General features: G+C 27.3%; 1 protein-coding gene across 1 annotated transcript; it reads right to left on the reverse strand.

The window, feature by feature from the left end:
* Positions 1-5313: 5313 nt before the first annotated feature.
* On the reverse strand, positions 5314-12172 carry HELRODRAFT_168226 (hypothetical protein; the record flags this gene model as incomplete). The annotated part of the gene is made up of 14 exons (XM_009014110.1): positions 5314-5439; positions 5531-5806; positions 6043-6209; positions 6688-6853; positions 6936-7085; positions 7329-7433; positions 7676-7800; positions 9527-9614; positions 10019-10067; positions 10213-10384; positions 10485-10572; positions 10693-10851; positions 11619-11771; positions 12170-12172. The coding sequence occupies 14 exons, from the start codon at positions 12170-12172 to the stop codon at positions 5314-5316; spliced, it is 1827 nt and encodes a 608-aa protein (XP_009012358.1).
* Between the last annotated feature and the right edge of the window lie 301 nt (positions 12173-12473).

A 12473-nucleotide genomic window follows, 5' to 3' on the forward strand; every position in this document is an offset into this window, starting at 1 on the left:
GATGATCAGAGCAAGTGACAATATTTATTGTTTAGGTTAAATGTTTAAATATTTGAATTAAAAAAGTGAACTTTTTTCTTAAAAAAAATCACACGTTACTCATATCAAGTAATTTGTGGCGAAATCATTCGTATTAACCTTTAGTCTGCGAAAATGTAATTAAGGTTTTAAAATAAGACGCGTTCGGATTTTTTTTGAAAACTATTCAGGTAACAACAACCAAGATCGTATCCAAATATGTTGAAATCTTTAATCAAAATTGACATTATTAAGAACATTAAGAATATATAATAAAATAATTAAATAAATGAAAGTTTCTCAGTGACGTAAAGATAGCCGGAAGACGTGCTACAAACGCCGTAAAAATCTGAAGAAATAACAGCATACATGACAAAAATCTACTCATCCCAAACACAAAACCACTAGTCTACAATTTAGTGCAAATCTTTAAAATTAATTAATGAAACGACCAGTTAAATATATATATGGTGGAGTGTAAAATCATTTTAAGTAGCAGACGTACGATAAGAAAAAACTAGAATCATTTCGACAAGACCGACTGTTTAACAACGCAACCCTATATAAATATCATAAATATATTTTAATATATTTAGACGCAATGTAATAAAAACGTTTGCAGTCCGACTTCGTGACCTGTAACACGGCAATAAAAATAAGTTATGCATGAGTTGTAATAAACCGGGCGATTTAGAAAAGCGAAACACCATAGAAATCCTTCATATATAGAAGATATTCGTTTGCTTTTAATTTCATTTTGAAATATCAATAAGAACAAGAAAGTTAAATTTATATATTGCACAACCAATTAATTTATCCCTCGACAAATTTTAACATTTGGAAGTTATCTAATTTGAACGATTTTTATAGATAAACATAAATTAAGATATTGATATCTTTGTAATAATTAAAATATATCCGAAAACAAATTATTCGAAAAACAGATCAATCGCTGATGTTAGATGCAATACCTGCAAACACACCTCCGCTACTTCTTATCACACTACTTGCTCCTGAAAAATTCTGTGGTGCGTGTCCGGCGCGAATCGGTTTAACGATGGTGGCCGAATGACCCTTTCTCAAAAGGGTTTTCTGTCTCACAGCTTCTTTTATTCTATCGACTTCCTGTTGGTACCTGAAAGAAAAATCGAAACTATTTTAATACTTTGTTAACAAACTTTTGGAACAAGCACATGACTCTGAAACACTGATAGATTATAAACTCCTAGTCCTGAATCTGACATTTCACGTTCTGTGTTAGAAAAATTCATGCCTTATGTCTGATATTTCATGACTTGTGTTTGATACTCCGTGTTCTTTGTTTGATGCTTAGTGTCCTGTGTATGACACATTAAAACCTGTGTCTGACACATCAAGACCTGTGTCTGATATTTCATGTATGTCCTGCTTCTTATACTTCAGGTCCTGCGATTGATACTTCATGTTCTGTGTTTGTTATTTCATGTCTAATGTCTATTTCACCTTAAATTTGTGTGTTTGCATTCAAATTCTATTTAAAATCTTTTCTTAATTTTTTCGATTAAGATATGTAATTCTATTTAAAATCTTTTCTTAAATTCTTTAAATAAGATCTATAACATGCAGACAAGAAATTCAAAAATTTTTTAAATATTTGTTGATAATAATTTCAACTTTTTTCGATCCCTTAGAGCTCCTTCTTTGGCTTCTTTGAGGGCAGTTTCAAGTGCTCTGATACGTTCCAAAGTTGCTCTCAATCGCTTTTCCATTTTTGGAAGTTCACATCTCAAGTCTGCATTATCTCGAACAAGCTGCAATGTATATTAAGATAAATTGAAGTAATAATTTTATATTGTTTCACATATCATCGAACATAAAATTTAGAATAAATTTTTATTAACGATGTCACTTCAAAGCCTTTTATATTGCTAAATTATACATTCATTTAAAAAAATTAACATAAGGCTTAAGATAACAAAAGTTGAATTTTTTTTGTATAAATTACTTGTTTATGAACTTTAGTTAATTGATCTAAATTGCTTTCAAGGAATATTATCTTTTGTTTTTGAATATTAGAATTTTCTAAACATTCATTTTCTTCTTGATTCATCTGTGTCTGCAAAAAGCAATTCAATTCAATAATTTAGAAAAAAAGAGAGCAACTCATGTAAATGATTTAAAAATTATTTTTCAAAAAGATTCATAAAAAACTGATAAAATATTAAATTATTAAATAATAAATAAATTCAATATATTACAAAGTTTTATAAATATATGAGAAAACTCCAAACCAACCTTTTTAACTTTATCCTGAATATCCTTGACAAACAACATCCGGAGACTAAGCAAAGTCTGCAGTTCTCTGAGAGCCGTTTCTTCCAGATTCTTCAGATCCTGGTTTGCTTGTTCTCTTTTTTCTAATGCATTTGACAATTCCAAAAGTTGTGCTGATTTTTTTGACTCTTGAGCTAACAGCATGGAATGTTCTTCTTGCAGTGTTTTCAACGCAATATTCAATTCATTAGAAATTCTGATGAAATTCAAAACAACAATATCATTAATTGTGAACAAAGTATCAAATAAATATTTCTTAATACAATTAATAAGAATATCACAATAAGTGCATATAAATATTTAAATAACGAGGTCTGTCGTCGTAAATGAACGAACGCGATTAAATTACGCGATTAAATTAAATTAAATTAAGACAATCCTAAAACATTAAAAATATAAAATAACTGAAGCTGATGATTTTGCACAAATTCTTCATATCTGCAGAGGCCCGACGATTTATTTTACATAATTATAAAATAATTTATGAGAGACAAGAAAACTAACTCCGAAAGTTCTGATATTCGTTTTTCTTTATTATCGATTTGATCTCTGAGCTCAGTTAACTGTTTATGATGCTGTTCATGATGCAGTTCCATCTGTCTTTCCAAAGCCAATTTCATCTGCGTTGTGGATGCCACTTCATGTTCTTTCTTTTCCAGATCACCAAGCTGAACCATGTACATTTGTTCTGTATTTGTAAATAGCAATTAATAATCTTAATAAAAAGTAAAACTTTAGAGAGCAGTTTTCACCTTTAGTTTTAAGTTGAGAGCATTCTTCGTTGAGACTATCTATCTGTCCCTCCAATAATTTTTTTTTAATCTCAACATCTTTCATTGATTCTGCCATTATCTTGATTTTAGATTCCAACTAAAAATCACACGAAATTATATAATTTTTTGTAAGTAAATGTGAATGTTGTGTTTTTTAATGTTTAAGACCAATTGATTAAAGAAATTGAGTGATTGATTAATAGATTCACATACGAATATGGTTCAGTCAGAAAAAAATGAAGTAAGAAGCCTTCAATAAAAAAATTTGATGACTACTAAAGAAATAATTCAAAGCTCTTACAGATTAACGTTATTATTACCAAGAACATTTTATAAGCAGACTGTAGTAAAATTAACTGAGAAGAAAAATTCAATGAATACTATAGCGTGATGTTACTCTGTTAATGAAAACTTTTATGGAAACATACTTTTTATGCATACTGAATGACTGAAAATATAATTTAACCAAGAAACCCAACTAATTAGTTTAGATATCAAGATAAACAAAAACCTGTTGTATTAAAAGTCTTGCAGAAGATAATTCCTTCTCAAATTCGTCCACCTTATTTTTGGCACATTCTAAATTGTTTTCCAACTGATGATTTTTCTGTACCACCAGTTTGATTTCGGTTTTCAATTTGCTAAGAAATAATCGGAGCATGGTTCCTTCATCATCCAAATTATCACAAACTGACATTTTTTGAAGGTCAATCTAAAAATATTTTAACTAATGTAAATAGATACATATAAAAAGTATCACTTTATATTTATTCTATAAAATGAAAACTTGAAAATTTCAAAATGTTTTACTTCTGTGTGCAATGAAAAATAAGATTCAAGCCGTATTGACCAGCATACAGTGTTAAATATTTATAATTTAGTTTTATCAAAAAACTGAGTTAGAGAATAATTAGAAAGGGCATAAGCACAAAATAATTAAAAACTCAGAGATGAACCTCTGACCCAAGCATGCTTCCAATATCAGTTACATCCTTCACAGTCATATTATTTATTTCATTGATTCTTTTCTTGTAAGCTGATGTTGCATCTTTTATTTGCTGCAATTCCATTTCTATTAATTTTGAATACTCCTGTAGAAAATTAATTATTGATTATTGTTAAAATTAATATTAACAAAGTTTATAACCCAATGTGACATTTTGACATTGTTTTTCTTAGTTTAAGGATAAATATATTGGATAGCACAGTAAACTGCCCATTGTATCTATAACCTTTATTGATAAAACATGTTTGTCAATATTGAAAGCATACAGTGCCCTAGCCATTCGCGTTAAATGGGTATGTGTGGGTTTTGTTTCAGTATAAGAATGAGTATGCGTGGATATGGATGGAGCATGTGTGAGTATGAATATGGGTTGATGGTTTTTGCATATGTGCATATATGGGAATGAATGGGTATGAACAAATGAGTTATGACATAGTATTTATCTTGTTTAATGACTGAATTGTATTATACCGTAAGTTTAGTATTTTTAATTCTCGATATCCATTGTACGATGATGCCTGGAACATGTACTCATGCATGTTTTGGGAATATATATCTAAAACACAATATGTAAGCTTTTGTTTATTTTGTATATATTTATATGATTACATTACGTTTGTTTGTTTATTTATTGGGTATTTATGTACACAAAATTTCGAATGTGACTATGTTCCAAATGATTCTATTCTATTTAACATTCTTGTTAACTTAAAAATTTTCAACTGATCCACAATCATTATCATATTTGTTAAAATTTTTACTTTTTCTCTTGATGACATTACATTTTCATGTTAATTTGGATTATTTTCTATTAAGGTTACTGTGCACGATGAGTCTCTTAAAGACTCCCTACAGTAGTCCTGTACCTTTATTTTTCGTTGAGGTCGAATAAAATATTGTATTGTGTATTGTATTGTATTGCATATCCTATTACTACAAAGCATTGCAGGACCTATTTTCATTTTAAAATAAATTAAAACGCCTTGCCAATATTTTCATTCAGTACCTCTTCAGTGATTTTCTCAAATTATTCCCAAACTTTTCAAAAATAGATTACCCATGTTATTGCAAGGAAAGTTAAACATTACCACATCCCTTTACTTTTAAATCTTTTGTTTTCAAGAATATTTTTTTCTACACTGTTTAAATAAGTTAACAATTTTTAGAGTTTTAATTACTTAATGACATTGCTTAGATAATTTATTAAGCAACATCCACGATTTCAACTTTGAACCTTACACTTAAGTAAGGACTTTGCATGACCATGGTCTTGATAAAACGTTCATCTTTATTCTCAAGAAATGTTTTGTTGCCAGCAAAGGCAGGTTTCTTAAAAAATTATGTATATTAGAAATCACATTCGTGCATTGATCATTCATTAATAAAGCGGTAAATAATTATTGAATTAGTTATTTATAACCTTTTTCTTTTCTAGTTCCTCAACCAAACTATCAATTTCTTCTTTCTTTCTTGCACTTTCAGATAACTTTTGATCATAATTTTGAGCTAACTCACTCAGTGCTTGGAAAACTTCTTTAATTTCAATGTTAGATGACTCTTTTTCACTCTGCAATCTGGATATTTCACCAATTGAGGTATCTCGATCTTTGATCAGCGATTTGATCTGATCTTCAGCTTCGGCTAATTGTTCTTTGTATTTTTCAACCATTTCGAACTGAGCATTCAACTCTTCATCCTGATGCATAAAAAATTAAAATAAATAAAACATTTGGCATAATTTCAATCTGTTGTTTTTACATTTCTAACAATGACAACCATTTCAAAGAGTTATTAGTTTAAAGTCATAGAATTTTGCTGGAGAGCAAATATAAATCAATTAGGAAATATTTCACAACAATTAAAAGCTCAACTTTTTATAAATTCTTGTAAATATTGTATAACAGCCATGACAGCAAACAAAATGTATCGAACTTTATCATCAAGCTGTTGATATAATTTCATCTTCTCCTCCTCCCATCTCATAGAATCCATAGATCCTAAGCCAGCATTTTTAGCTACAACATATGAAGCAACGTTTGCTGACGAATCACTCATCACATCTTTCAATGCTAATCTTTCATCTTCAGGAACTGTCTCACCTGGAATAAAAGTTGAAAATAGTAGTAAAAAAACTATATAGAAAAACATATTTGAAAAAAATAGTTTAATAGCAAAACCTTTACACAAAACAATAAAAATTAAAGATGAGAAGCATAAGGAATACAATGCCAAAACATCCATAAAATGAAAGTTTCAAAATGTAAATGAGATCTGATTTAGAAAATTTGATTATACAAAAAGTCTCGTTAATAGTAGTGAGCTATAAATTGCAAATGGTTTGTTGGCAAAAATTAATTGGACAATGCAAAAAACACTGAATATTTTGGTTTGAAAAAAGTGTACAAGAATATTAAAAATGTAACAGCATGAAAGTAAAAACAAACATAAGCACATATGATGAACAGAAAATCATGGAAGTAGCAGGACTAAAAGATAAACTTGGCAAAGGATTTCTCAATGAAAAAACTTGATAAGTATGTAATAGTAAATAGTTAAACTGATAGATATTAAACTAACCAGTTCTCCATCTTGATAACTCGGACTCATACTTTTCAATAAGAAGTTTCAGTTTCATGTTCTTTTCTCTTTCTTTTTCATATCGCCTCTTCCATTCCTCAGCCGTTAATTCTTCATTGATCATTACATTATTCTTAATTGTCTTGGCCCTAAGTTGTGAAATATTCTCGTGAAATATTTATAAATAATTGTCTCATTAATCTCATTAACAATTAGTATCATTTATCACTTTTTAATAAGCAACCCACTAGCCTTGATCCAAACAAAAGTGTTGATTTAGTTTCAGATTCATTGAACGATGCTGGAGAGCAACATATGACCATCGTCGTTCGTGCATTGCCTCCTAAACTTTCTTGCAATATTCTCGTCAACTTACTATCTCTGTACGGTATGAAACCCTGTATTCATGTGTAAATTAAAATGCTTAAACCATAAGACTTCAGTTTCAAACTTTTTCACAAATAATGTGATCATTTCAATTTGTTAAAAGTGGTAAAAATAAAGAAAAGCTGTGAAAAGTTTAAAACAAGTGATATTATCATGTAAATAATATCAATCAAATCAATTAATTGATCAGTGATTAACATAATAAATTTGAAAAATAACATCTTATAAACCAAAAAGAAAAATGAAAAACTAACGGCATTATCAGCTAAAGCAGCAATGACATTGCCCAAGGCTGACAGAGATTTGTTGATATTTTTGGCTTCATCTAAAACTGATCCCTCTGCACCAGTTTTGCTCACCTGCAAGTGTAATAATAAAATTATCATTCACATTTTTATGCAATTAAAACACAGTCCATAATGTAGGCAATTTAAGTCTTTTCGTGAATTAATTCACATAATTCAACATAATTTACATAATAGTACTTAAAGGCTGACCAACTTAACATTAACTGACCATCAGTTTATGATTAAATTTGATTGGAAAGATTAGAGAGATGGGAAAACTATTGAAAAATTAAAAAAGAGTAAATATAAAAAACCTTTTCACTGCCTGCCAAGTCCACAAGATACAACTTTCCACTCAATTTTTTGTCAGTTTCTATGTTAACTTGCTTGACATTTATTAAAAATACACTATGACTTCTAGATGAATGTTCATTCATATCTGTTCAACATAATTTACATAAACATTTTTAAAAGTTTAAAACATAATATCAATAATATCAAAACATTTGGATGACACTCAAATTTGAAAACTTATCAAGATCGCATGAATGATCCCTTCCACTACCTAAGCATCTTTATTATGTACACTCTGATTAATCTTTCAAGATTCAAAAGCTACATTCCCAGCATGTTTTTTAAATTTGCTAATATCGCTGTCAATAATATATGAACCACCTTTTACAGAGAATATTGAGACAGACTTTGGTTGCCACATCTATAATTTTATAATGGAAACAAAGAACTGAGTAAAAGGTCCTCACACACATAAATCAAATCTCGGTTGAATATAACTATAAAAGAAGAACTTTGAAGCAGAAAAAACAAATGAAAATTTGGCATTATTGGAGACTAACCAGAAAAGACATCACAAAACAAATGACAATTAAGAAGCATGTAAGCTTATATGAGACCTTAAAAATATGTAGATGAATTGGTTTTTTGAATTAAAAATAAAAATAATAGGAAATACAAGATGTTCAGAAATTATGGAAGACAATGAAAAAAATAAATTTATGATCTTGGTAGAGAAAAAATCTGAAGATAAATTGTCAATACTTAAATATAATGTTATACTTAAATAAATATTTTGATAATAAATAGTAATACATTACAAACAAAAATCTTTATTTAACGAATACATAGATAGATTTTACAGTGGTGTAGAAGCATCCATTATGCACATAGAGTCAATAACAATACTGAATAAAAAAAAATCAATAAAATAATGTAGAAGAAAAAACACTGTACGAATAGAAACATGGTGATTAATAAAGAATCACATGTTGGCAATCAATAACACAATGTGCTGCACCTGAGCAGTGTATGCACGATGCAACAAGCATCTCAAATACTTGCCTCATGTACACAGAAATCAATATGATTAATTATAATATTTTTCATTATAAGGTTTTAAATTTTTAACAATTGAATTTTTTATGATTTGATGTTGAATTTTTTTAAATGCAGAACTTCAAAAATTAAAATGATTTTATAAACTTGCTAAGAATACACAAATCTTTCTACATTTATAAATGCCAACATTTAAAAAAAAGCTCATGTATTTTTCTTAATTACAATTTTTTCTAATTTCTTTTATGTCAGTTTAATATTTATTATTAGTTGACAACAATTGGATCAATTTTTTAATTGACTGATATTCTATTAGTTAAAGTTTGAAAAAAAATTTAAATAATTTAAAAGCGTACAAAGAAAGAGATTGTAGTTTATAATGTACATAGCATGTACAGATGTTTGAAACAAGTAAAAATCTTACATGTACAAATATCAATTTTCAATCCAACTACACATCTTGGTCTAATAAGAGTGTAGGTTAGTTGAGTGCCATTTGAAACAATAATCAATGGACACAAATGCAAATCAAAGTTGAATTGTTATGGGAGCATTGAATAAATAAATAAATAATTAGAATATGATAAAAAATGTTTTAATTATTATAAGAAAACATAAATTAATATTTGTCTGTTTTCTCATGATCACTCATTAAAAATTTTATTTTTAAAAAATTTTGTTGTTTTGTAACAAACCACAAATATCAAAGAACACAGACATAGGTACAAGCATGCATACATTTTGATATATATAATATATATATATATATATATATATATATATATATATATATACTTATATAAACGGAATCTAACTTGTAACAGCGACATGCCTGTTGGATTTTCCCTCTTCAATGACCTCGAACACTTCTTCTGGACTTGCAACAAACCTCTCAGTTGCTCCCTACAAATTTTTTTCTTCCATTAAGATTATTTAATTATATATCAATCAAATATGCGAATGAAAAAATAATGTAACAAATGCTATGAAAAAGGATTTACTTTAACATAGGGTACTCGGTTTTTGTCTTCATGAACAGACAGATTCGTTTGTGTAACTAAGAAAATTAAAAAAAAAACTTAATAATAACATAACTAAAAACAACAATAACATAATGACTTTAATCAAAATATATTAAACATTTACTAATGAAAAATAAAAAAAACTATAATTGAAATCATCTCATAAGAAAACAACTGAAAATAAATTAATGAAATGTGAAAACATTGTTCAAATGAAAAATTAAATGTGAAAACAAAAGAAAAATGGCATGGAATGATTTACAAATTTGATAAATTTAGACTTACTATCCAATAGGTCTCTAATTTTATCCATGTATATTTCAAAATAAGACACCTAAATTTAAAAAAAAAGAATTATATTTTATAAATTTATAAAGAAACATCTGAATAACAGAACCTTTATATGAAATTCGATGTTTTCATTCATTTGGTAAATATATCCAAAAATGTCAGCTATAATTCTAGGTATTATACCTAACTTTTTAGCATTTCCAATTTCACCCTGAAAGAAACATAATAAATTTGTTTGAGATTTAATAATATATTTTGTGTATCCTAAGAAATATCTTGAAACAACCTCCATAGTGTGAGTCTTGCCACTTGCAGTTTGACCATAAGCAAATATGGTTCCATTGTAACCAGATAAAACATCTTAACAAAGAAAACTCAATTATTGATGTCAAACGTTCAGTTTAATTTTAATATTTAATTAAGGACAAATGCTAATGGTGTGTAAAAAGTATTCTACAACCTTTCACAATAGGTTTAGCCACAACATTATAAACATCTTCTTGTGTTACATCAGGTTTAAATACTTTATCATAAGTAAAATTTTTACCCTGTTTTTTAATTATTTAATATTTAATTCACATAAGACTTAATTTAATAATTGAATGGTTCAATGAACAGATAAAAAACAATGTCAGTGATGAAATTCATATAAATCAAACAAAACTAACGGCAATAGCAATGGCATCTTCAGAGAGGAATTTTATTATAAATTTACTGCCAGCTCTTTCTTCTAAATCATTTAAAGGTCTGACTCGACAGATAACTTTAATGTTGCATTCAGCTGGCCCATCCCCCATGATCAAAAGTGGGCGTATCAGCCGGCGGCTCTAATGTATTTATTTTATTTATAACAAATGCGACGACCGTATAGCGTATATTAACCAGTAAGTAAACTTTATTTAGTAAAAGAAAAAGTAGTAAAGTAACTGAATTCAATTCAATTGTTGAAACTCATTAAGAATAAAAAATAAACTTACGACTAATCTAATCTAATTCAATAAATTCGTATCAAAATAAATGATTTGATGGACAAATATTGGATAATTAGATTTAAATATCAATACACAAAAATGAATATTTTAAAAAATCGTTCGAATTAACTATTCTTAACATATGAGCAAGACGCGTAGATCGAACCAAAAAGTAACGAAAAGCAAGTGAGCAGTGAGCGTCTGATCTGGAATGCGCGATGAGATCTTAAAAAGTAACGATCGGTCTGAAACATTGGCCCATAGATATTTAAACAATTTCTACAACAGCTAATATCCATTATTTCATATTATTTAGATGAACATATTTAAAATATATCATGTTATATAACATATATAATGTTCTATATATATATATATATATATATATATATATATATATATATATATATATATATATATATATATATATATATATATATATATATATATATATATATATATATATATATATATATATATATATATATATATATATATATATATATATATATATATATATATATATATATATATATATATATATATATATATATATAAACGTTGCGATAAGACAATGATGTCCACCATTAAATTATATATAAGAATGGCTTTATAGTGTTGACCTTCTTCTCAAGGTCAGGAAGCTTAGAAGCAAACTTTTTTAGCACCAAATTGTCAATGGGTTTTTCAGTTTTCCAATCTATATTTAGCTTCTTCCCTGTTCTTGTGCTACCGGCGGCAAATTCTTGTAAACATTTTTTACTGCTGAAATTATTCTATGGCAGTTTTAATCGATTTTTAACTTAATAATTTAACTGAATTTTGATCCATTTTGATTTTATAAATGTCACTTTCTTAAAAGTTTTACAAATGTTACATTGTGCCAGGAAAAACTAGACTCATACTAGTAGAAGAGAGGCTTTTTTGTATTTTTATTTTGAATTTTTGACTTTTTATTTTTTAAACTGTCTAATAAATTAATGTTAAAAAAAACTCAAAAATTTCAATGTCGGTATGTTCGTTCGTGTACTTTAAAAAATTGACGTTTGTACTGGCATCGAAATTTTCTTGTTTTATCAACAACAAATAATTGGTTAATTAATTAGAACTAGATAACAAGCCACATAAATCTTTTTATTTTATTATTATTAATTAAAATAGTAATGTGGAATACCATATTGATGTTACTTTAAATTTTAATATAATCAATATATTTTTTCAATTATAATAAATATTGCTATTGAATCAAATAATTGTATACATTTTTTTGGATATGCTACCTGAAAATTTCTGATCTTTGGAATGAATTGAGCAGACGATAAGCAGTAAGTTAGTTTTTGAATATAATTTCTATCTTTTATTAAATTAAAAATGCCATTAAAGTGTATAGTAAAAAATTGTAATGGGACATATAAAGACCAAAATATATCTATGCACAGGTAATAATATGATCTTAATAATATTTTTATATCATTTGC

Source organism: Helobdella robusta (genome assembly GCF_000326865.2).
Source record: "Helobdella robusta unplaced genomic scaffold HELROscaffold_13, whole genome shotgun sequence".
Classification (NCBI taxonomy): Eukaryota; Metazoa; Annelida; class Clitellata; order Rhynchobdellida; family Glossiphoniidae; genus Helobdella; species Helobdella robusta.